The 25394-nt window shown below is 43.2% G+C and overlaps 2 protein-coding genes and 3 non-coding genes across 6 annotated transcripts in view; 3 read left to right on the forward strand and 2 right to left on the reverse strand.

Moving 5' to 3' along the window:
- Nucleotides 1–1765: 1765 nt before the first annotated feature.
- LOC141014246 (aspartyl/asparaginyl beta-hydroxylase-like) overlaps nucleotides 1766–25394 on the reverse strand; it is a 34759-nt gene continuing 11130 nt past the window's right edge. Inside the window, exons 4-25 of one of the 2 annotated variants that reach the window (XM_073487961.1) lie at nucleotides 12986–13039; nucleotides 12396–12506; nucleotides 11943–11978; nucleotides 10829–10864; nucleotides 10374–10418; nucleotides 9908–9937; nucleotides 9785–9817; nucleotides 9565–9600; nucleotides 9408–9455; nucleotides 8990–9076; nucleotides 8480–8521; nucleotides 8301–8398; nucleotides 8060–8146; nucleotides 7820–7970; nucleotides 7095–7231; nucleotides 6887–6985; nucleotides 6703–6792; nucleotides 4477–4614; nucleotides 4255–4390; nucleotides 3590–3681; nucleotides 3217–3350; nucleotides 1766–2569 (exon numbers count right to left, since the gene is read on the reverse strand). In XM_073487961.1, the coding sequence (XP_073344062.1) occupies nucleotides 2419–2569; nucleotides 3217–3350; nucleotides 3590–3681; nucleotides 4255–4390; nucleotides 4477–4614; nucleotides 6703–6792; nucleotides 6887–6985; nucleotides 7095–7231; nucleotides 7820–7970; nucleotides 8060–8146; nucleotides 8301–8398; nucleotides 8480–8521; nucleotides 8990–9076; nucleotides 9408–9455; nucleotides 9565–9600; nucleotides 9785–9817; nucleotides 9908–9937; nucleotides 10374–10418; nucleotides 10829–10864; nucleotides 11943–11978; nucleotides 12396–12506; nucleotides 12986–13039 (1871 nt within the window). In that variant the 3' untranslated portion in view covers nucleotides 1766–2418. The remainder of the gene's footprint in view (nucleotides 2570–3216; nucleotides 3351–3589; nucleotides 3682–4254; nucleotides 4391–4476; nucleotides 4615–6702; nucleotides 6793–6886; nucleotides 6986–7094; nucleotides 7232–7819; nucleotides 7971–8059; nucleotides 8147–8300; nucleotides 8399–8479; nucleotides 8522–8989; nucleotides 9077–9407; nucleotides 9456–9564; nucleotides 9601–9784; nucleotides 9818–9907; nucleotides 9938–10373; nucleotides 10419–10828; nucleotides 10865–11942; nucleotides 11979–12395; nucleotides 12507–12985; nucleotides 13040–25394) is intronic. The other variant, XM_073487962.1, reaches the window with a different exon arrangement.
- Nucleotides 5993–6066, forward strand: trnai-aau (transfer RNA isoleucine (anticodon AAU)). Its single transcript has one exon. It is a non-coding gene; the product is annotated as a tRNA-Ile (tRNA).
- trnai-aau (transfer RNA isoleucine (anticodon AAU)) lies at nucleotides 7620–7693 on the forward strand. The gene has a single exon. It is a non-coding gene; the product is annotated as a tRNA-Ile (tRNA).
- Nucleotides 8831–8904, forward strand: trnai-aau (transfer RNA isoleucine (anticodon AAU)). The gene has a single exon. It is a non-coding gene; the product is annotated as a tRNA-Ile (tRNA).
- On the reverse strand, nucleotides 15773–18378 carry LOC141014256 (uncharacterized). The gene has a single exon (XM_073487980.1). It carries the CDS (start codon nucleotides 17694–17696, stop codon nucleotides 16053–16055), a length of 1644 nt encoding a protein of 547 aa, XP_073344081.1. The 5' UTR covers nucleotides 17697–18378; the 3' UTR covers nucleotides 15773–16052.

Here is a 25394-nt window from a genome sequence, read left to right on the forward strand (position 1 = left end):
AACTGTTTGTTGACATTTGAAGACTTTAAAATCTAAATATTATTTCCAAATTAAGCGCTGAATGCTGCATATTTAGTGGAAAAACGTTTAATGGTTTAAACGAGGTGATGAATGCAGCTTTAAAATACAGTTTCACATAATCTTGTTTAATTCAGGTTTAAATTAAAGGTACAGCTGACGAGCTGTGATTTAATTAAAAGTTCAGAGATGATCCTTGTTGGTGAAACTCAGCCGTGAATGTTTGAAAGAACTTTTTTAAAGCTGTGAATCGAAAAAATCTAAATCCAAACTTTCATGTTCATCAGGACTCTGAGGTCTTTATCTCGTCGCTGGAGAATTTAAATTACTGAATCAAAACACGTGAACTTAATTCACCCGAATGTCCCGAAATTCAACAAATCACTTGTCAAACGAACGGAGAAAGGACGGCGTGAAAGAAACTTCACTTTGGTAGAATAATTTCACCTTTTTTCTTTCATGTGAAACAAAACAAACAAAAAAATCACGTCAAGTTAGACCAACTCTGCACAAGCATTTCAAAATAAAAGCACCAGGCAAAATGGCCCAGATATTATAAGCGGCTCACGTGCATGAAGATGTTTAAGAGCTGTTCTACCAGAGTGACACGTTTCTGAAGACGTGTGGTGCTGTGAAGAGACCGCAGGATGCCAAATGATCACCTTTAACCTCGACAGTGAAGGCAAAGATTGTTTTTATTGAATTTAACTTATTTGAAGATTGTATATTATTGTTACAAGTATTATTACACTGCAAAAAACTGTAACACTTGGCCAGTTTTATCCTGAGATATTTAAAGTGGAATTATCTTCAGTTTCTGCATCGAGGGGGATTTTTTCATTTCTGTCTGAAATCAACGAAGACGACCTGTCGAACATTATGTCTGTGAGGAGAGCAAGAACACGTGCAGGCTGATAGTTCTCACTTCACTTATCTTGATATAATGTGGATTATTTGTAATATATAGAAGCCAAGTCTGTCATGATCTTTTGCAGTGTGTTTGACTCATCATCAGGGCTACACTGAGCAGTGATCTGGTCTCCACTCGACTGTAATGTAATGTATTTCCTTTCAATGAATGTATAGAAGTAAACATTTACACCAACATGAGCCTGTTGTTTCATTTCACAGCTGGGATTTTATTTTGAAAGAATCAAAAAATGTTAATCGGTTCAAATAATTCACCTTTTTTGTTGCTCATGTGTGATTAATTGATTTTACTGAAATGTCTTCCTGTGCTGATTCAATGAGCCTCTTTTTATTATATTTTATTTTGGTAACTTTTTTTATTATTAATAAGTTTTCCTGACGTGGAAGCTACTGAAAAAAATGAAGTTTTTTCGTTTCAAATAGTATTTTATTTTATTTTTAATTTAATAACTTATTTATGAAGAAAAATAGAAGAAGCACTTAAATCCACAATAAAAAAGGTGTGTCTCAGTCAACTAGTATAGGACGACATCTTGAAGAGGAGGAGAGAGGAGAAGAAAGGAAAGAAGAGAGGAGAGGAGACAAGAGGACACAAAGAGAAGAGGAGAAGAAACGAGGAAAAAGAAAATAAGTAAACATGACCTGGAAATAAAATATATATAAAGTTTCTCCTCATTCAACAACTCTTAAATCACTTGAATTGTTAAAGGAGTCTGGTGATAAAACTCCAGCCTTCTACACTTCTGAAGTCGGCATTAAAAACCAGACAGAGCATCAGCTCAACACGAAACGTCGTCTGGAAGAAACAAACAAACACTTTAGATTTTTTCAGTCATTTTTATTTTTAATATAAATATAAATCATCTTTGATAACATCTTGTGTTTCCTTGTTACTGTGCAAAAGTGATGAAAAAGTGAACTAAAAACCCGGCTGGATAAACTGAAGTGATGCATAGTGGTCGCGTCAAATTAAGGCTTCGTTTCATTAACAGATTCCTTCAGTCTGTTCTAAGTTTTAGTGTTTCAACATTTCAATCAGTGACATGAAGGCAAGAAACACCAGAGAGCTGGTTTTGTAACATCTGGAATCATCTCCAGATCGAGAAAATACATTTTGAAGTCCATCACAAGATTTCCAGGACTGATTGAACCCTGCGCCGGTCCAAACAGGCTGTAACGAGTACCGTATGTGTTGTATCTGGTAGTAAAGTCAGTAGTAACTCTGTTTTTCATTCCCACCTTCAGTCCGATGGTTCCATCCTTCGTCGCTCTTCGACAACTTTAGTAGTTTATCCACAAAAAACATAAAAATGATCACCAGTCAGTCCGTCGGTCAAACTGTCCTCGTGACTCTTCTCAGGGTTTTTATCAGTTTGTCCGCAGGAGAAGAATCAGCCGGTCCGTTAAACGTGTCGCTCTGTTCTTACCCGGGCGGACGTCCGGCTTCGTCCTCGGTGTGCTCGCTTTCATCTAAATGGGGCTCAGAGTCTGCCGCTGGTACGCCGTCAGCTCCGGGTGCCACACGTCCACGATGAAGATGAGGCGGTAACTGTCGGCTTCCTGCCAAACCTCGTGCTCGAAGGAGTCGTCGAAGATGAGGACTTTACCCTCCTCCCACTCCCTGAGACACACGAAGGACAACGAGAGGTGAGCAGAGAAAGAGAGAAAGGAAAGGAAGTAAGGACAAGAGATGAGAGGGAACAGGGAGAGGAGAGGGAAGCAAGGAGGGGAGGAGAGGAAACAAGGAAAGGAAAGGAAGTAAGGAAAAGAGATGAGAGGGAACAGGGAGAGGAGAGGGACGCAAGGAGGGGAGGAGAGGAAACAAGGAAAGGAAAGGACACAAAGAGAAGAGAGGAGAAGGAACAAGGAAAGGAAAGGAAATAAGGAAAATAGATGAGAGGGAACAAGCAAAGAAGAGGAAGTAAGGAAAGATTAGAGGAAACAAGGAGAGGAGATGAGACAAGAAAAGGAAATAAGGACAGGAGAGAAGATACAAGGAAACACAGAAGAGGAAAGGAACAAAGGAGATGAGAGGGATGATGAGGAGGATGAGGAGGCTGAAGATGATGAGGAGGATGAAGAGGATGAGGAGGAGGAGGAGGATGATGATGATGAGGAGGATGAAGAGGATGAGGAGGAGGAGGAGGATGATGATGATGAGGAGGATGAAGATGATGAGAGGGATGAGGAGGAGGATGAAGAGGATGAAGATGATGAGGAGGATGAAGATGATGAGGAGGATGAAGATGATGAGGAGGAGGGTGGTACCTGGTCTGGTCGGTGCAGCGGATCCTGCAGCCCTGTTTGGGGATGACGAGGCCGAGGTGCATCCTCAGTCTGCAGTTAGTGGGACCAGTGTGAGGCCACACATGAGTACCAGGCTGCATGACGGAGAACTTAATCTGAACACACACACACACACACACACACACACACACACACACACACACATTAAAAAACATAAGCAGATTAAGTGGACTGAAGTGAGTTCTGTTCCTGGTTCAGTGGGTAAAAGCTCAGATCTGATCTGAACTTCAGCTGCAGAGTTTCTGGATATTTTTAGCAACAAAATCCTTAAAAATCAGCAGACGGACACATCGAACAGCAGTGTGTGTGTGTGTGTGTGTGTGTGTGTGTGTACCTGTCCTCTCTTGCAGCCTGTAGCCTCAGAGTATCTCTCCAGCAGTGAGCAGGTCTTCGGGACTCCCTGACAGGAATTTCCAACTTTTTTCCCTAAAACACACAAAAATACACAATCGATCAAACATCATCAGAGCTGCAATCAACAATTATTTTTTTATTCTTGACATTTGGTGGTAATTTCTTCGGTGCACGTCCACCCGTCCTGTCTGCTTCACTTAACGAGCCCAGAGACGCTACAGCTGCGAACGCCAAGGTGACGTGTGTTTACAGGCGGGGAAACTATGGCTCACAATCCGCTGCATCACGTCTGATACACCAGACAACCACTGAGCATCCAGGGAGGAAATAATAACGTGTCAGTGACGCTGACAGGCGATTTTCTGGTAGTTAGTCCACTGGACAACAAGAGGGAGGGAGGCTGTTCTCAGCCGTCCTCCTGAGTCTCACCTCCCAAATAATTCAAGCTGCACACTTCAGATTTATCATTAAAGGACATTGTTCAAGTCGTCTTTTCCTTTGTCGTACTGTTAGTTTTTGTTAATGTTACATCCCTAAAAAACTAAACTGAAAAGAGCAAATTCACTCTGAAAACTTCCTGAAACTAAAATAAATCAAACACAGAATTAAAACAAAGTCAGAACACGTGTGCGGTGTCGCTGGTACCTTGTTGCCAGAGTGTGTACTGGCCCCACTCTCCCCTCTCTCTCAGGTTCTCGTCCTCAGGTACGAACGATCTGGTGCTCTGGTCCATCACAGCCAGAGCCTCGTCCCTGATCGTCTTCCAGTTCCTCTCCAGCGTCTGAAGACAAACACGGCTCCACTTTAAAACGTCTCACTGAGAATAAACCTGCCTCGTCCTCGTGTAGAGTCTCTGGGAGCCCTCACCTTCACCAGGTCGGTGTATCCCGTCTCTTTAGGCGTCCACCACGGCTGAGCCTTCAGTCCGTCCACGTTGTACAGAGACCTCTGCCACACCGAGGCGAAGTGGCCATGTTGGTGACCCAGCTCGTACCAGTGGTAGGCCTGGAGAGACAGACAGACAGGCAGACAGGCAGGCAGACAGACAGGCAGACAGACAGACAGGCAGACAGACAGGCAGGCAGGCAGGCAGGCAGGCAGGCAGAGAGACAGACAGGCAGACAGACAGGCAGGCAGGCAGGCAGGCAGGCAGGCAGAGAGACAGACAGGCAGACAGACAGGCAGGCAGGCAGGCAGAGAGACAGGCAGGCAGACAGACAGGCAGGCAGGCAGACAGAGAGACAGACAGACAGACAGGCAGGCAGGCAGACAGACAGACAGACAGACAGACAGGCAGGCAGGCAGGCAGGCAGGCAGACAGACAGGTAGACAGAGAGACAGGTAGACAGAGAGACAGACAGACAGGCAGACAGGCAGAGAGACAGACAGACAGGCAGACAGACAGGTAGACAGGCAGACAGACAGACAGAGAGACAGACAGACAGGCAGACAGGCAGACAGACAGGTAGACAGAGAGACAGGTAGACAGAGAGACAGACAGACAGGCAGAGAGACAGACAGACAGACAGACAGACAGGTAGACAGGCAGACAGGCAGACAGGCAGACAGACAGGCAGAGAGACAGACAGACAGACAGACAGACAGGTAGACAGGCAGACAGGCAGACAGACAGACAGAGAGACAGACAGACAGGCAGACAGGCAGACAGACAGGTAGACAGGTAGACAGGCAGACAGACAGACAGGCAGACAGACAGAGAGACAGACAGACAGACAGACAGACAGACAGACAGACAGACAGTTAGGGAGTTTTTCTAAATCTTGTTTGGGCCAAATGATTTTCATGTTTCCTGGATTTGTGTGAAAATGTGTTAAATATCTTTGAATGTCACTTCAGTTGAGTTGAGTTCAGTTCGTGGACGTTGGCTCAGCAGGAGCATGTTGCTAATGACACCAGGGCCGAGGGTTTAATCCCCGTACGGGCCGAACAGCTGCTGAAGCAACACTCTCTCACCAACTTATTTAATACGGTGAACTTCAGTCAGAGAACTTAGCAAATGTACCGACATCTGAATGCAGAGTTATATAAAGATATCACACATGTGGAGACGTCCCCGTCAGGGCCGAATTAAACTGATCATCATCATGTCAGGAGTAAAATCAGTGCACACAGAGAAGAATTTTCCATTTTCCTCTTCCAATAATCAAACATTCATCAAATTCTGACACTTCTTGTTTCTTCACACGACAAAAAGTAACATCTGTCTGAGGGACAGTCAGGAGGGACAGTCAGGAGGGGCGTGAAGACTGAAGACTGTGAACCACAAACTGCAGGATTCAAAGTCTGTGGGTGTTGGACAGCAGATACGACCGTGTACATCCAAAACATATTACTTCTGACTGTGGACACAACAGCCATTCATGGCCGGTTAGCTCAGTTGGTTAGAGCGTGGTGCTAATAACGCCAAGGTCGCGGGTTCGATCCCCGTACGGGCCAACTGACTTTTGCAGACACAGCACAGTGTAAAGTCTCATCAAAGAATCAAACTATCAAATTGTGCAACAAACATTAATCCATTATGACCTCTAAAGGCTCATTTATGCTCAACGACAGAGACGTTTATGGATGAAGACGTGTTCAGTTCATCATCTTGGCTCGGACAAACCACATTCACAACTGCAAGTGAAATAATCAATATTTTGGTATTTCTATCTACTATTTCTACTTTCTACCTACAAACATTCCTATCAGGTTCAGATGGTTCAGCATCAGAAGTAGCCACATAATCTAAATCAATCCAGCACCATAAATCACGTCTTTGTTTAGTTTATGACTGATGTGAAATCTTTCATCATCACTGGGGATGCAGTTTGTGATGTTGTATCTGACTGGATGATAATGCACAGGTGTTTCTGTTATTTTGTCCATATAGCAGAGACAGTAGAGTTTCACCTGAGGTCGTATCACTCAGGAGAGGCTTTCTAATTAGAGCTTCTGGCACCATCTTGTGGTCAACAGACAGCACTGCAGCTCAACGTTTCCGTCTGGATATAATGGATGACTGTAGCAGGTGAGCAGCCATAACTTGTGTATTGTGTTGTGCGTGTGTGTGTGTTTTTATGTGTTACTCACACTGTTGTCTCCGACCCGCTGCAGGGCGTCGCCCAGGTGGAAATAAAAACGCCCGTCATCCGTCCCTGGCTCACCTGACTCCAAGCCCTCCTGCAGAGACACAACACGGCAGCGTTGGGTTAAATGTGGGTTTGAGGTTGTTTCAAAATAATTTAAAAATCAATAATGAGGTCGAGTGCTTCACCTTCAGGTACGGTATACTCTCTGCTATCTTGTTCTCGGACTTCAGGATGAAGCCGTAGTGAACTTTGGCGAAGCCGTTGCTGGGGGCAACCGCCAGAACCTGTGGGAGAAGCGCAGACGTCAGACAATCAGAAACGAACCTCTACTTGAAAAACATGAGAGGACGTGTGTGTGTGTCCGGTGAATCTATCAGCATACAGTACACACACCTCTTCGTACACCTTCTTGGCGCCCTTGTTGTCTCCTAGCAACAGGTGGGCGACGCCCAGGTCGTTCTTCAGACCGATGTCTTCTGGAAAGATCTGAGTCAGCCTCTCCAGAGTCGCCAGAGAGCCACGCATCCGACCTGAGAGACACGAGAGACTCAGACGAGTGAATTCACCTTTAACCGTTTCAATCAGAACAGATCTGGACCTCATCAGACCCGACAGACAGAAGTCCTTATCATCATCATCTGGGTGTTTTGCTCATGATATGTTGATATGGCTGGTTGTCTCAGCTGGTTAGCGTGTGGTAATAACGGCAAGGTCGTGGGTTTGATCCCCGTACGGGCCAGGCTGCTTTTAGGACATCACTCACCACCATGAAAAGTTAAAGTCAAGTTCATTTTAAATGTAAGATTTCCCACAGACTCCTGGTGTGGTGTTTTATCTTCTTTATCTATCTGCTTGGTTCAGTGTTAAAAAACAAGAGCAATTGCGCAATCTCTCTCTGGAAAAATGCCCTGACTTCATGGCCGGTTAGCTCAGTTGGTTAGAGCGTGGTGCTAATAACGCCAAGGTCGCGGGTTCGATCCCCGTACGGGCCAACTGACTTTTGAAATATCATTCACCGCTGTGAAAGGTACAGAAACTCAGAATGTAAAACAAATGTTCTGATGTCTCGTCATGTAGCCGACAGGGTGAAGTAGTAGTAGCAGTAATATTTGTGGTACCGAGGAACTGCTGCCGCTCGGCTCGTCTCTTCAGAGCAGCTCTCAGGAGGTCGGGGGTCACATCGGGCAGCTCAGCAGCGTCTCTGTAGCTGTTGATGGCTCTCTGCAGCATGTCGTTACTACGCATCTTCTCTGCCATGTCGTCCTCCGTCTGCCACACACACACATATTAAACGCTCGTATCACAGCACCTTTACACCTCACTGTGCTGCAGCACTGATCAGGTTCACTGTGCAGTACCTGGGCTCGTCCGTAGCGAGCGCGGGGGCTCTGTGGATGCAGCTGCACCAACGTCTCAAACGCTCTCAACGCCTCCTCCAACTTACCCTGATAGAAAAGGACAGAACAAACATCATGTATCATTTCAACTCAAACTAACAGGACAGTTCAATGAAACACTGATTTTTTCCTTCACCTTTTGCTACAACATGATGTCACATAATATTCACAGCTGAATGCACAGTGGATATCGTGACTTTACCTTCTTGCGAAGCTTTTCTGCAGCGTCGATTTCTGCTTTAATAGTTTTATCAAACTTATTCAGTAACTTTGGTTTCTTCTTCTTTGCTGGAGGAGAGACTATAAAAGATGAAGTAAAATGTGAGAAGCTTCGTGGGTGAAAAGGCAACAAATAACGTCTTTACCTTTTTCAGATTTTACCTTTTTCTTTGGGCTTCTCTTCGGCCTGTTTCCCTGTTGTTCCTGTGACACAGCAGAAGAGACTTCAACAACATAATATTCACCATATTCAAGAATTTTCTCCAGTGACGAGGTGCCAAATTATAAATTCAGACCCCTGATGGTGAAAGGTGGTAAAACGGTCGTCTCCCTTCAGGCCACTAGATGGTGGTGTTTCACTGCTGCTGACAGAATGGCTCAGATGTGACTGTCTCTGTTTGTTACTCTGTTTAGCAGCGATTAACAGCAGAACACTGCACTTCCAGAAGCTGCAGCCATATATAGTCACAACTTATTAGACCACAGTTTGTATGACTGAACACATGACCTCATGGCCGGTTAGCTCAGTTGGTTAGAGCGTGGTGCTAATAACGCCAAGGTCGCGGGTTCGATCCCCGTACGGGCCAACTGACTTTTTAAGTTGAGACATTCTCATTCTGTGCCTCTTTCCAAATACATCATGTGCTTCTGAACATCTTGACAAACGCTCACCATCAGCCGCTGGATCGCTCTCCGTTTCACTTTGAGGTGCTGGTTCTGCTGCTGGCTCAGGCTGGTTCTCTGCTTCTGCAGCTGGTTCTGAAGGGAGATGAACAACGCACATTATGAGTTTAATGACACTTCGGTGACTTCCAGAACAAAGTTGGAGCATTTCCAGGACATAAAACGTTCTATTTTCCATGTTTACTGAGTTTTCTGGTATGTTTCCAGAAGAAAATCAAAAAATTCCTCCAAAGTGACTCAGTAACAGTCACTGATGTTCCCGGACTTCTCTCCAGCTTTTTCTGTCTGGAAAAAACTCCTCAGGATATTTCAGGGTATTCAGAGCCTTAGACAGGAACACAAAAACACACAAATATACTGAAAACAAGACAATAATGAGACTGAATTGAAACCATTCGTACTGTACCTGCTTCCTGCGTGAACTTGGAGCTTGTTAAGTACCGTCCCGACTCCACTGCACAACAAATAGAAAAGAAAAACAATCATGTCAGAGTCATGATCACATACAAGACACTTCACAACAGTCCAGTGATTAACGCTGGATGAAATACGGCTTCACTCACCTTCGCTCTCCTCTGGCGGCGGCTCATCCAACAGAACTGCAACAGAAACATCAGCAGTTTAAAGCTCGACCAGCGACTTCTAATGACTGTATCGTAACGATGGATCAGCTCTAACTGCTCTGCTGTAAAGTTACTACCACAGCCTCTACGACTGCTGCTTCTGCTGCTGCTGCTGCTGCTGCTACAGCTAACACATCACATGTCATCCTGTACGTCTCACCTCCAGTCGTGTCGATGCCGTCGGCTCGATCCTCTGAAAAAGAAGGTGATAAAGGAGTGATTTATTATGAAAACTATGATCATGTAGTAAAAGCAGAGGACGGAGACAGAGAGGCTTCCTCACCATGAGGATGTTCGCTGTCTCGAGGATCATCTGTAACACAGACATTACAGTTTATCTCAACCTCACAACAGCTTGAAGGCTGAAAACACGAGTCCTCTGAAGGACTGTGGCTGGGAAACTAAAAACTGAAGGTCATTTCAACAGGTTTTCAACAGACAGCAGGTCACTCCAGAGAGAGATCCTTCAGGGTTTCAAGTCATTATTATGTTTTGTTTTAAATTAATGCAAACTAACAACTAATCATTACACCTATGAGCTTTTATTTGTCAGCTATAATGACTGAATGTCTGTTTCTGGGTGAACTAATCCTTTAAAATATCTGTCTCTTCAGCTGTGTGTTTTCCCCCTCACACAGACTCACTGGTTTTTTCTGTAATCCTAATTTTAACATCATCTTCATTATCATTAGTCGTTTCTCTAACTATGAAGAGAGGAAGAAAAAAATGAAAGACCGTGTTAAACCGACCTGGCACAAAGTCATCTTCCACCAACGACGGGAGAGGGACGGCAGCTGGAGACACCAAAACACACTTAAAATACAGATATACACACATACACACACATGTGATCAGATGGGTGTGGCACTGATAATCAGTCCTGTAGTTTATAAACAGGATGTGTGGGGGCAGAAACTTTCCATCAGAAGTCAAGACTGATAAGTTCAATCAACAGCTCTGGGTTATAAATGATCAATTATGATAAAATAATAGCAAGAAGAATAAGTTTGACGGACACAGCGTAAGCACCCTTCAAATCCCAACCTTTACCCTCCTGGTCTTTATTAAAAATACCTAATTACAAATAATCAATCGTTATCGATAGACTGAAATCATGCAACATCAGCCGTGCAGGAAGCGTCGCAGACAAACATCCAGACACAGAGTGCAGCAGCCGCTGAGCCACAGTGAGAGCAGGACCAACCTTGGATTTCAGACTCCACATCATAAAATCTAGAGCCTGGATCAGACACACACACACACACACACACACACACACACACACACACACACACACACGCACACGCACACGCACACGCACACGCACACACACAGGTAATAAAGTTACCTTCGTGACATCATCAGTCAGCTGATCACACAGGTTGATCACAGTGAGGGCAGACAGCAGGCAGATTACTTTGCATGTAGAAAGACTGATGCAACGAATCAAAGTGTCTGCTATACACACACAATATGGCCATAAGTATGTGGACACTCGAACTGTCCCGCTCGTAGACAACATTCACACGACGGCCATTTTCAAAAGCTGAGATAACGGTGTGCTGATGGTTTCCAGCATGAAAGTTTTATAAACTTTGGGAATCTGACAAATCGTCAATAACTGAAAAGTTGCTGACAGTGAAAACCTGGACCGACATCGACGCATATTTGGAGGTAAGGCAACGTATTTGATAACCCATGAGCTAATGTTAGCATCCAACCACGGCCTCGGTAGTTGTCGGCACGGAGGCATAAAAAAATATGTGCATTACGTATCGTGTAACACTATCAAACTGTAATGTTAGCTAGGAAGTGGTTGAATGCTAAGGTTAGCTAATGGTCTATCAAATATGTTCTTTGACCTTAAATATGGACCGATGTCCCTCCAGATTTTCACTGTGCATTGTCAATTAAGTTGCTAATCAATCAGAATTTGTCAGATTCCCTACATTTACAGTTCAGGCTACCTGGAACACAGCAGTCAAGCATTTGGGCTTCACACCCAGAGTGTGAAAATGGCCGCCGTGTGACACCTGCCTTTAACTTTTGGCCATATTTCACAAATTACATCTTTAAAAAAGGCAATGAAAAAATATAGGCGCGTGGACAGTGGTGTCCACATAGTTTTGGCCATACAGTGTTGCAGACACACAAGCAAAAAACAAGTAAATAATAACAGCACAAGGAGGAAAAAGTAGCGTTCAAACATGACAGCAGCTCACAAACAGCCGCATCTTCTGTTTTATCAGTTACAGAGAAAACCTGTGACGATCTGTGTCGACTCAGAATTGAGATGCAAAGAAAAAGCACAAACACACCTTCATCATCGCCGTGCACAGGTGAGGGCTCTGAAACTGAAAACAAAACTGACAGTTTGAAATCGAAACAACAGAAATTCACTTTTTTATTTTACTAAATCTCTGCTGTTTAAAAGCAGACGAGCATTATATTATAAATTATTGCAAATATTCTCATTGTATCATAAAGCAGTTTGGTGGCTCTATATAGAAACATTTTTATTGATATTAAAATGCTAAAGGAGGAACGGACATCAATTAACTAACTCTGAATCTCTTCATGATTTATTACTCTGTACTAAAGAGTATTTTATCAGCTTTAATTGAGTTTTATTAGTTAATTTATGGATAACAAAACAGTCTTTGAACATACATTATAACATACTGTACACACACACACACACACACACACACACACACACACACACACACACACACACACACACACACACACACACACACACACACACACACCTGATGCAGTCTCCTCAGCTGATGTTTCGGATGATGTGGCCTCTGTTGGCTCCGCCCCCTGCGGCTCTGCAGTGTGCTGATTCGTTGTTTTAACCAACTTTTCTGCAGTTTCTTTGGTTTTGAAAACGTTGGAGACGGAGGAGGACATCATGCAGACAAGATACATGTGTGATACATTCAGTCGCTTAAGTATTTCGAAAGGTAAAAACTCTTCATGTTATTAAATGTCTTGACGTGTCATCATTTTAATTTTAGCTCCGGGTGTGAAAGTGAAGCAGGGCGGAGCTGATATAAAGCCTCAGTTTGTCCGTGGCTCTTTGTGTGGATGTAACACAGTCTTTAGTCTCGTCTGACGCAGACGTGGGATCAGAGTCACGTTGAGCGGAGGTCAGGTGAGGCAGACACGCCCTCAGGTCTGAACTCACAGGTGGGAATGAGGAGAAACACCTACCAGATGGTTTTCTCAGGTATCAGGTCAGAGTGAGCTCGTGTGTCTGCGAGACAACAGACAGCAGACCCAGAGGACTACAGTGACTGTGTGTGTGTGTGTGTGTGTGTGTGTGTGTGTGTGTGTGTGTGTGTGTCCTCACCTGTTTTCTCCTCAGGTGAACCGCTCACATGTGGTGTGTTCGGCTCTTTCAGCCCTGTTCAGTGATCAGAAGTTCAGGTGTAGAAATCAGACACACTGTGCACACACGTATCAGAGGTCTCTCTCTGGAAACACATTCAGGCTTTAAAACAATCCAAGCAGGAGGTCGTTCACGATTTATGAATCGAAGAAACTTCTTTGTTTTCCATTTACTCGACATTACAACTAAAATGTCTTCTCGTCTTCTTAAACCTGAGTATCAAAACTCTGACGATGCTGAGGACATTTTCTACTGACCCAGAACTCAATCTGTGGATTTCATCAAGAAGACGACACATAAAAACAGTTTGAGGAGGAAAATTACAACATGCAAAAAATATTCATAACTGATGCCGGTTTACAGTCGAGTGTATCAGCGCCGTGAAGAAAACAGCTGTGTTCTAATTCAGTCAACTCACAGAGTAAAACATGTTATATTATGATTATATACTGTATTTCATGTAGGAGAACAAACCCGACACGAGCAGCAGTGAGGAGGTCAGAACCCTGATAACGTTCTCTGGAAAGGAAACAGGAGCCGACAAGAGCGACCAGAGGAGGAAGCGGTGGGGGAGAGAGATAGCATTGAGTGGACGGAGGAGGATGTGATGCTCATTACTCATTCTCAGGACCTCTTTCAAGACATGTTTAAAAAATGGGTTTACATGTAGCGCTGCATCCCTCCACACACCATGAAGGAAGACAAGCATAGCTCGATTTGAAAACCAAGATTTATTTATCAGAGATTTTCTCACATGTTGAAGGAAAAAATTTGTAGAGCAAGACTGAAGCCCTGAGCTCAAGTCACGAAAGCACACAAAGCAAAAAAGAAATTGACGTCTATCTTTGAAATTGTTACTATTAAACTAAAATATCCAACATTTTAGTTTCTGTCCTGCACTCAAAGAAGCTGACAAAATGTACTACACACCTCCACTGCACATACATGTTACCAGGAAGCTGACGAGAAGTTTTAACTCACGATAAATTGATTGGTGTCAAATTTGAAGAAATTTTCATGAGAATGGGATGGATGGATGGATGGATGGATGGATGGATGGATGGATGGATGGATGGATGGATGGATGGATGGATGGATGGATGGATGGATGGGATGGATGGATGGATGGATGGAAAACCCCAAAAAGTCTAAATTCTCTGATTTCAGATTCTTAAATATGAATATTTTGTGGTTTCTTTCCTCCTCTGTGACAGTGAACTGAATATTTTTGGGTTGTGGACAAAACAAGACATTTGAGGATGAAACACTGATGGATTTTGACAGATTTTTCACCATTTTCTAACGTTTAATAGACCAAACAACTAATCCATTCATCAAGACGAATTAATCAATAATGACAATAACAGTTAGTTGCAGCACCAGTTGTAGCTGCTATCGCCCCTGAACTTATCCATTAACCCAGCTTTCTCCTAGCAAGATGCATTAAATGACTAATGTTTAACCAACGCTCAGAAGAAACTAACTTAATAAGATGAACTCATCAGGCAAAGATCAGAGCCAGATGGGCACCAAACATTCCTGCGCAGTGGGGCAGCAACAAAACTACAATCTGAATTAAAGACAGTCTCATAGAAATGAGAAAGAAAAAACAACATGAAATCACAATGCAACAAAAAACTGAATCTTTCAGTTCCTTCGTCCTTTTCAACACTGAAGAGGTTTTAAGTAAAGTCAGAATTCAAACACACTGGAACCTGAATCTGTGACATCGAATATCACTATATTAATGACCAAATACCTCGATATCGATATGGTGACAACATCATAGGGATGACTATTGGCACATCTACAAAATATTAACACAATGTGATTTATGATAATCATCAGTGATGTGGATATAAAGACTAAGTGGGTAAAGACGAGTATTAGAACAAGTCTGGTAGGTTCAGAAAATGACATCTCTTCACTGTAATGAAGCCTTTAAAACCAGGAAAAGACAACACTTATGACACTATACAGTAATGATATCCAAAATCTGAGACAATATCAGTGATGTTGATTGGTATGCACACTGCGTCTCTGACGTATTCAAATCTGAAAGGATGCCGTAAAATTACTATGAATGCATCCAGGGAAGGCACTTTATTTTGTTCAGTTCAGAGCACTAAACTTCTATATCAGCCTACACGAGGATGTTTCATCTGTAGGCTCGGACTCGCGTTTAATGTCTTTCTAAGTCATCTGTGATCTGAAAACATTTCTCACACAGTAGCTCTGGTAAAGTCTTTTCTTGTGGTCTGATCCAGCAGTTTATGAGCTGTTGTTGCCCTGGTAAACACAGCGACCTCTTCAGCCTCTCTCCTTCTGCTGCTCCTCTCTGTGCCCGAGTGTCTCTGGGTTTGTCAGGTGGAGTGGACGGGCTGGTTCTGTCCGCCGCTGCTCCACCACCCGGCCTGTTTGCTCTACCTACGAGCCCAGAGACACTGCAGCTGCGACAGCCAAAGTGGTCGATGTGACCACCGGGGCAACTACAACTCACAAACCACGAGAAAAACAAGCACAACCCATTAACAGCAGAGTGAGAAAATGAGTGCTGACGGGAAGAAAACTTAAGAATTAAAGAAGAACTGAATTAAGAAGAGTAGGTCAGTTTTCCTGTAGCAGTATTTTTATTTAAGTGTGTTTTTCTTTGTTGTGTTAATGTAATTATAACCTGTGTGCCCTGATAAAGTGGTTGATTTCAAAATAAACATGTTGAATTTGACCTTTTTCTTTGACCTGGTCTTTAAAAATGATAAAAAATAGGAAAGGCCATTAAAATAATTATTGATATTGGCTGATATGAAACTTTTAGCCCAGGCTAACGGACACCCACTCAATTTCCATGGGACCCACTGAAATGACCACCTGTGGGTCCTGGAGACTTCCTACATGGTAAACCCATCAACATCACTCCATATATAGTCTCACATCACGATGTCACCTGGTGTTAAAGGATTGAGAGTATTTTATTGAAGAGTTCAGAGTTCTAGCACCATTAACGAGACAGAAACTTTGTGCCTCAGTGTCACTTCTTCTTTCCGCCCTCAGCCATCTTCTCCTCTCTCCTGACCGCTGACACCCTTCTCTCCTCTGCTGCCGGAGCTTTCGGCTGCGAGGCGTTTGCTTTCCTCTCCAGACCCTCTTGTTTCTTCACGTCCACCTTCACAGCGGTGCGTTGCCTCTCCGCCTCCATCTTATCCCGAAGAGCCTTGTCTCTGGCGAGCCTCTGCCTCTCCATCAGCTCCTTCTCGCGGGCTGCTTTCTCCTTCTCGGCTCGTTCGCGCTCAAACTTTTCCCTCGCAGCTTTCGCTCTCTCCAGCCTCTCCTTCTCTGCTCTCACCTGCTCCATTCTCTCTCTCTCCTTCGCCATTCGTTCTCTCTCCTGTCTCGCTGCTCTTTCCTTCTCCAACCTTTCTTGCTCTGCTTTCTCTTTAGCTGCTTTCTCTTGTCTCTCCTTCTCCTGAGCAAGTCTTGCCCGTTCCCTGGCGATGCGTTCCCTCTCCATCCTTTCCTTCTCTCTGGCTACTCTTTCTTTCTCCAGTCTTTCCTTTTCTGCTCTCTCCTTCTCTCTGGCGATTCTTTCTCTTTCCTTGGCGATACGTTCTTTCTCCAGCCTTTCTTTTTCTGCTCTTTCTTTGGCCAGTCGTTCTTTTTCAGCCCTCTCTCGCTCCATCTTCTCCTTCTCCCTTGCGATTCTTTCTCTCTCAAGTCTTTCTCTTTCCTTGGCGATGCGCTCCCTCTCCAGCCTTTCTTTTTCTGCTCTTTCTTTGGCCAGTCGTTCTTTTTCCTGTCGCTCCTTCTCTCTGGCTATTCGCTCTCTTTCCTTAGCGATGCGTTCCCTCTCCAGCCTTTCTTTTTCCGCTTTCTCTTTGGCGATCCTTTCTTTCTCAAGCCTCTCCTTCTCTGCCTTCTCTCTGGCTATTCTTTCTCTTTCTTTTGCGATGCGTTCCCTCTCTATCCTCTCCTTCTCAGCCCTCTCTCTTTCCAGTCTTTCTTTCTCCCGTTGTTCCCTCTCTGCCTTTTCCCTGGCCAGGCGCTCTCTCTCCATCTTTTCCTTCTCCACCCTCTCTCGCTCCAGTCGCTCCCTTTCTTCATTGGCTGCCTTTTCTTTGGCCAATCTCTCCATCTCTTGTCTTTCTTTTTCTGCCCTCTCTCGAGCCAACTTCTCCATCCTCTCCTTCTCCGCCTTCTCCTCCTCCATCCTCTCCTTCTCTGCCTTCTCCTTCTCCATCTTCTCCTTCTCTATCCTCTCCTTCTCTGCCTTCTCCTTCTCCATCTTCTCCTTCTCTACCCTGTCCTTCTCCATCTTCTCCTTCTCTATCCTCTCCTTCTCCGCCTTCTCTTTTTCCATCTTCTCCTTTTCCGCCTTCTCCTTCTCTATCCTCTCCTTCTCCGCCTTCTCCTTCGCCATCCTCTCCTTCTCCTTCTCCTCCCTTAGTTGCTCCTGGGCAGCCTCCAGCGTCTTCACCTTCAGCACCCAGGCCGCCTCCCTCTCCTCCTCCTCTTCGGCGAGGAAGGCCCTGATCTCGGCCAGAGCGATGCGAGCGATCCTCTTGGCCTCCATCTTCCTGTGGATCGTCCTCAGCTCCTCCTTCAGAGCGGAGCGCAGCGTGACGCCTCGGACAGGATGGTCTGAGGTTTGGATTGAAGGTGGTGATCGTGGGATCATTCACATGAAGCGAAAACAACGGTCATCGACACTCACTCGTTAACGTGATAACACACCGCAAACATGGAAGTGTTAGAAATATGGATGTGACATCACAGTCAGGGGGGCATGACATCATCAGCCGGTACATGGTAGTACATATTCGTGACAGCACACCAACGAGCAAAGTAGTTTTTCCATGAAAAACTAAATGTTAATAAAGTTGCATTTGTGAATAATGTTCAAATGATAAAAGAGGTTCAGTCTACTGTCATAAAGGAAAACAGAAACCAGAAAGTGTTCACATTTAAATGATAAGCTCGCCCAAAAATGTAAATCCAGCCATTATCTCCTCCCTCCATGTTGATAGAAAGTCGGGTGAAGTTTTGTTTTCTCCTAAACAACTGAAGTAGCTGGAGGCTTGTTTTAAAACGGAAAAAACAACCAAAAAAACACCAAATGGCTCCATACAGCTCATCCAGCGTACTTTAAGTCTTTCAGAAGTCCCGAGATCCCAAACTTATTATCCTTTTTAATCCAGAACCTTCACTGTAGCTGCTAAGCTAAAGGCATTAGCGCACAAGCTGTTGCTGTAAAATACCCCTTGCTTTTGAAAGAAGAGTTTGAACATGTAAATGATGATGTCAGGACATTAAACTAATGATCAAATCTAGATGCGATATATATATTATATAATACATATCTGTGAAAATAACAAGAGATCCTTGTTTTTGACTCATTCAGCAATATAAAATAAGAAATAAAAAATGTGGAAGGGTTAAATCCAATAATGGAAAGACAGTTTTTTAAAATTTGTGAAAAAACGATTAGATCATTTTAGACACATCAGTTTAAGATATTAGACCAAAGCCATGCCTGAAAACACCAAGTCAGACCCAAAGAAAAGTCTTTTTCAGACGTGCAGGCGGCAGGTTCTGGTACCTCTGGTTGTGTTGGTTCTAGCAGCAGTCTCTCCTGCTGTGTCGTCTACCACAGAGGAGAACAAACAGCCCGTCAGCTCAGATTCATCTCCACACAGCGTTCAACAAACAGCTCGGTCGTAACAAAGAGCTCGAGCTGGATATCAAATATAACAGCGTTTATTCACGCGGTGAGCTCACGTTACCTATTTTCTTCAGTCAGATACAACAAAGGATTCATCTGTGGTACAAACTAACTCACACACAGTAAGTCACACACAAACAGACACACAACTCTACCTTCTGGGAGTTTTATCTCTTGATCTGTGGCCTCTAACGTCTTGTCTTCTAGGATGACACACATGAAACTGTTTGATACTGAAGCTCAATGTGCAGAAAACAAAGGTCAAACCATCACACCAGGCGACGCACACTGCTACCACAACACACTCCACACAAAAAGGTGATAACACTTGAAAACAGAAGTCATTTATCATGTGTACTTTGAATTTATAGACCTGGAGGCGACCAGATGTATGACCTATACTGCAGCCAGCCACCAGGGGGTGACTGTGATGTGTTGGCTTGACTCTTGAGGAGCCTCATGTCTTCATCTTATTTATGTCAATGAAGCGTATAAAAGAGACTGCGTCAACAATCCTAATGATTACTTCTTCTTCTTCTTCAGCTGAGTGAGATGTACCTGGAACACGACCGTCTACAGACTTCATTTTATATGTTCAATCGAGGCGTTTGTATTGTCATATCTCAATGGCAAGGTTTACTGTGATCAGGTAAAGCTTTGGTTAATTAAATGTTTGGACTAATATCTTACAAATTTCATGCAAAAATATGGTAAAGCTGATCCAAGCAGACTTGCTTGTTGACATGTCTACTACAAGCAGAGAGATTAAAAGGATAGAATATCATTGAAAAGTCTCTACTGATACATCTAATTGCCTCCGTCTGCCTGACTTGACCCTGCAGCGTAATAAAAACAGATGGAACTGACTTTACTTCCTCACAGAAGAGGAAGAAATTAAACCCAAAGGGAAGTGTTTGTTGATTCATCACACAGGTGGCTCAACCGCCCGACAAGCCACTGGAGACACTGAACTGTCTACAATATGAACCTAAGTATCACTGCTCTCCATTTTCACTCTGCAGCCAACTGAAGACTCCACTTGTGTCCAGCTAAGCAGCCACTTAATCTAAATAACATACAGCACAAGATGATCAAGCCAATATTATCCAGAGTATGTTGTCTGTGTTCTTTCAAAAAGACCTGTGAAAGAAATGTTTACTTACATTAAACATGTTAATGTTATCTTTATTGACGAACTCCCTTTGAACTGGGAAGAGAAGTCACCCTGATTGGATGTTCAGCTAAGCAAATCAGTGCATGAGAAGAGATACTTAAGAAGAAAGGGAAGGCTCCTTGAGCCTGTCGAAGCAAAGGAGGTAGTCAGGCGAGTAGCATAAAGAGCAACAAAGCCCACACAGGGAGGATGACGGAGATGGATGGCTGGGTAAGGAATCACAGGACTGTCATCCAGGAGACTGTTTGTACAGTTGTCCTTTGACGCCGCTAGTGTCGTTAAAGTCTGTGTGTCTGAGCCCTAACATGCAATTTTAGAAACTGAACTGACTTTGATGTTCACACGTGTCGACTGTCTCTCACTGAAACCCTGCAGTGTCACACATGCTTTCAGATTCATTCAGTTACTCAGGATCAAACATGCAGTACCACAGGAGCATGAGGCAGTACCTTTACTTTTACCCTTCTTCTTCACCTCTTTCTTGTCCTCTATAAGATTTAGAAACAGACAGATCAGGAGTTCTTAGCAGAGCATCAGTAGATGAAATGTCCACACATAAAAAAACTTTTTGCACAGTACCTTTTCTCAGCCTGTCTCTCCTGAGAGCAGGACCTTTTAACTTCTTTTCATCTGAACAAACAGACAGCAGAGCAAGTTAATGAAAACTACCGGCTTCATGTGTCACGCAAATCTGTTATTTAACTGTGGAAGGTCGTCAGCTGCCTTCAGACATGAAATGCATCCATTTTAAATCCAGTTTTATATGACTCACTGACTTCACTGACACTCAGTTTATTCTGTCACGAGCAGAGTTATCTGTTACTCATGTTAGTGACAAACAGAGGATGAGTGTAGACCTGTCACACAGCAGACATTTTGACTTGTGACTCCAACAATGGCTCCAGTCTATTTCAGCCATGCATGGGAGCCATTGTGCTGGAAAGACTCGTCAAAATGCCTGTTCAGTGATACTTTGTGATATTTTGGACAAAATGAGAATATGGTTGGACAGGAGAGAAGACAACAATGCTACAGTGATGTGTGAAAAAAATTGCTTCATTAAAGCATGAAACTCCCTGAACCCTGAACATTTTCAGATATGGAGCCATCACAACAAGCCTCTTGGCTGCCATGGCGGCCATTTTACTTTCCACCATAACTGGATTATGTATTTGGCATCAAAAAGGGACGTAAAATGGCCGCCATGGCCGCCACAAGGTTTGTTGTGATGGCTCCATATCTGAAAATGTTCAGGGTCCCAAACTTTACCAGACGTCATGTTTGTATGAAAAGGTGAACGATTCATCTCAACGGTTCAGTTATGGTGGAAAGTAAAATGGCCGCCATGGTTACCACAATGCTTTTTTGTGATGGCTCCATATCTGAAATGTTCAGAGCCCCAAACTGTACAACTGTATGAAGATTCATGTTTTTTTCCATGTTTCTTCAGGAAACACCTTGAATGCATCGCGGCCGACTCCGACAGACTGACAGACCTCATTCATTCATCTGTCTGTTAACTTGAGCAGAATATAATAAACACAACTGTGAACGGTTTTGTAAGCAGCTTCTGGTGACCTTACAACCAACTGTTCAACCTTTCACTTACAGGATTACATTACTGTTAAGCATCAGGGTGAATTTCATTACACAGTATGAGAATATTATTGTGAACTTCAGTATTAACTGTAGCCTAAAACACATAAATAAGACCAAGACACCAACACAACAGAGCGTCCAACATCAGCTGACAGACTCTGAGGCCGTGTGGAGCCTGACAGGTGATAAAACGTGCTGCGTTCAGTCTGAGACCACAGCAGCATGTTATTATGTCATTTATCTAGTTTGAGAAAAGGGCAGCTAATGACTGATTTTACTGCTCTGGTGTGTTTTATTTTGTGACAGATTACAGTTTATATCTTGTGTATTTTGTGATGAAAGTGCACACTTGAGTAACACTGAGCAATATGGCCTTAAAATGACACTGCAATACTTTCAGGCTACATCACCTCACACACCATACTCATCCCAGTGTTTCTGCATTTTAAATGATATAAATAAATAAAATAAATATTTTTACAGTAAGTAAATGCTAAGACTGGGTGGCAGACATTTATAAAGGCCACCCTTCACAGTATTTATTTACCATTTACAAGGAATTATAGATATCAGCTGCAACGTAACAATGAACCATTGCTTCATAAATGGTTTATAAAGCATTTTATTATTTGTTTACAGTGAAAACTAAAGTTTAATTAATGATAATCTTACCATATATTAATGATGGGTCTTAAAAAGTGTTACTAAATAAAATATCACAATATTTTTGACCAAATACCTCGATATCGATATTGTGACAATATTGTAGAGATGACCTTTAACAAAATATGAACACAATGAGATTTCTGATCAATAATCATCAGTAATGTTGATATAATGACTAAATGGGTAAAGAAGTATTAGAACAAGCAGAGCAGTATGACATCACTTTACTGTATCGCAGCCTTTAAAACCAGAAGAAGACGAAATATATCACCATATAACTATAATCAAATAGTCTCATGTGATGATAGAAATATAATATGGATATATTACCTTTCCATTCACTGAAGTAACTGAAAACTTTTTATTTATACGTAAAAATACGTTTAGCAAAGGTGACTAAATGTTCGCTGTGATCTGATGTATTTCCAGTAGATTTTTACAGAAATTAATACAAACTAAAGGAGGAGTGAAATCTAAAAACGGATGGATAATTTGGAAATGGTCAATTTGTTATTGTTCAGGAAGGTTATTTCTTTATATTTCATGTCATGAAATTAATTTAAGTAGGCATAAGACAGATGTCAGGGCATTAAGTCTAAGTCTAACAGTAGCAGAGCCGTCGGTGGTGACACATTTATTTAAATTGAAAATTGAATCGAATTGTGACACCACAGAAATAAGAAAACAAATCATTTGGTACATGGGACAATGTCACGATTACGCTGTCCAACATGACTGTGATTCACAATATTGTCCCGATTATCTTTAAAATATTCTTGAAACTCTTAAAATTGCATTAAAACATACTTGAATCGTTTTAACCCCACGTTTTATAAACAACGGTAACCTCATCTCGTTCTCTCTGTAGTATTTACACTACGGGTCGACCCATATGACTTTTTCAGGGCCAATTATTAGAAATCAAGGAGACTGAAAAAAAAAATCTGACAGAAGATTCACCAGTACTGATCATCGGTCTACTCTTAATTTACACGCATCCAATTTAAGTTGTTTTTGTGGGGGAGGTGATGGGGAAGCGATGCCTTCAGTCATAGCGACAGGCTCAGGCAAGTCAAAACAAATCAGGACACAACACGTCTGCACATCAGCGGGCCGGACTTCTCAAGTCTTTCATGTGAGGACATTAACAATTATTCTGATTCACGATTATCCCGATAATGAAAATTCCCTGTGATCAACCTATTGTGAGTAAATCTGTGGTAAAATCTTTAATTGTATATTTCCTAGTAAAGACTCAACAAATGTGGCATCATCGTGATTTTTTCTGTGAAAATGAAAAATGTGGTGCAAAAATGTTCATTCCCAATAACTGTGAATCATATTACAATCATACTATCTGTCAAAATAATCCCAATTTGACTTTGTTTTACCTTATTGTGAAGCCCCAAAAAATACTAACACACAGTATGTCATAAGCCAGTACAGGCTGATATTTCCAGTTTCTTTTCAAGGACTCTACGACCAGTCTGCCCAGTTTGGCCCAGCAGTGGAAACCAGACCGTCCTCCATCAGGTCCTCTGCACCACAACACACACACTCCCATCCTCCTCCAGCTGGACTGGGCTACATCCCAGTCTGGTCCTCAGTGGTCGGCAGTGGGACCAGGGAGCCTTGTTACGGGCTGTGGCTCTGCTTCCTGTCCTCCTATTGGTTCTGGAGGTCCAGTATGACCCCTTCGACCCCCCCGTCATCAGAGGAGGTCGTGCCACCCTCCTCCTGCATCTCAGCTGCCGCCTCCTTCCCCTCCTCCTCGTCCTCGACCCGCTCTACAGGCGAGGACACTACGTCATAAAGGAAGGTGAAGAAGCCATAGATCCAATCAGAGCCCTCCTCAGCTAAAATATTAAGAACCTCCTCAAGCGACTCGGCATTCGCACTACCACCGCCATCTTTGGACAAGCCTGACGAGAGAGAAAAGGAGGGAAGGCGGGATGGGAGCAGAGGTGCAGATGAAAAAGTGGAAGGTAGAAACGAGGGTGAAGCAAAAGAGGGAGAGTCCAAAAGGAAGTGAATTATGGGACAAGAAGGAGGAGGAGGATTTTTTAATGAGAAGGAGAGAGGAAATAATAAGAGATAGAGGGTAAGAAAGAAGGATGCAAGGCAGGAAGGAGGGAGGATGGTACAAAGGAACGGAGATCAACCGTAACAAAAATAGGGCAAAAATAAAGGATGATGATGTGGGAAAGAGAGAGATAGTGAGTTAAAGAAGTCGCATTTAGACCATAAACAACAAATAACTTCCTGTCTCAGTCTCGTCAGGCAACCTCTGACTTCCTGTCTGCTGAGGTGGCCATCTTTGCTCTATTTCTCTGCCCAGTTCTTCAGGGTCTTAACTTAAGGAGACGGGCTTTTATCAGCTCCTCATTTACAGGATGATACAGGTTGGAATGAATTCCTGGTTGACTACAGGTCTGATATCCAAAGGCTGACGTGAATCCACTGATGAACCCATCAGGCACAGATAACAAATCAAAAACATGACTCAGTTCACGTTGGTATGTAGACATCGGTTAATCTAGACAAGATGAACAGGAAAAAACAAAACAAAAAGCAGCCTGCGGTTCTTTCAAGAACTCGAGATAACCATTCACCAGCTTTCACAGTTTGTTTCTTGCACTGTTTATAAAAAGTTCAGTTTGCTCAGTTTGTCTTTACGGGATTTTTTCTTGCCGTTTTTTATGTATTTCCTGATGTTGGTAAGTTTTTATAATCTAGTCCTGAGAGAAACAATATTTCAAAGATGTATCTGTATTGTAATGGCTGAAATAACACATGGAGTAGCGTTAAACACAGTAGAGGAACTCTTTGGCCCAAAATTTGCACCCAAAATTGTTAAATGTGAGTAAAAATAGGTGAATATAAAAGCTGCCACTGGCAGGTAGCTGGAATAGGCCTCCTCCATTACAAACTGTGCACACTGATGGCGGCAAGCAACATGTGACCATCAATAATACCCCAAAACACCCACTAACATCCGGATTTTGTCTTTTTTTGGCCTTTTCATGGCTTGATTTATAGGATAGCTTAGAGAGATGACAGGAAACAGGACGAAAGAGAGGGAGGATGACACACAGCAAAGGGCCACAGCTCGGAATCGAACCCTGGGCCGCTGCATCGAGGTCGATGCCTCTGTACCAACTGAGCTACTGTGGTGCTTGGATTTTGTCTTTAATGTGAGCGGTTACAGTTTGCAT

Source organism: Pagrus major, chromosome 19, assembly GCF_040436345.1.
Source record: "Pagrus major chromosome 19, Pma_NU_1.0".
Lineage (NCBI taxonomy): Eukaryota > Metazoa > Chordata > Actinopteri > Spariformes > Sparidae > Pagrus > Pagrus major.

Excerpts from the sequence above, each read along its gene's own strand:
- LOC141014256 (XM_073487980.1), bottom strand. The coding sequence starts at position 17,696 with ATGATCCCACGATCACCACCTTCAATCCAAACCTCAGACCATCCTGTC.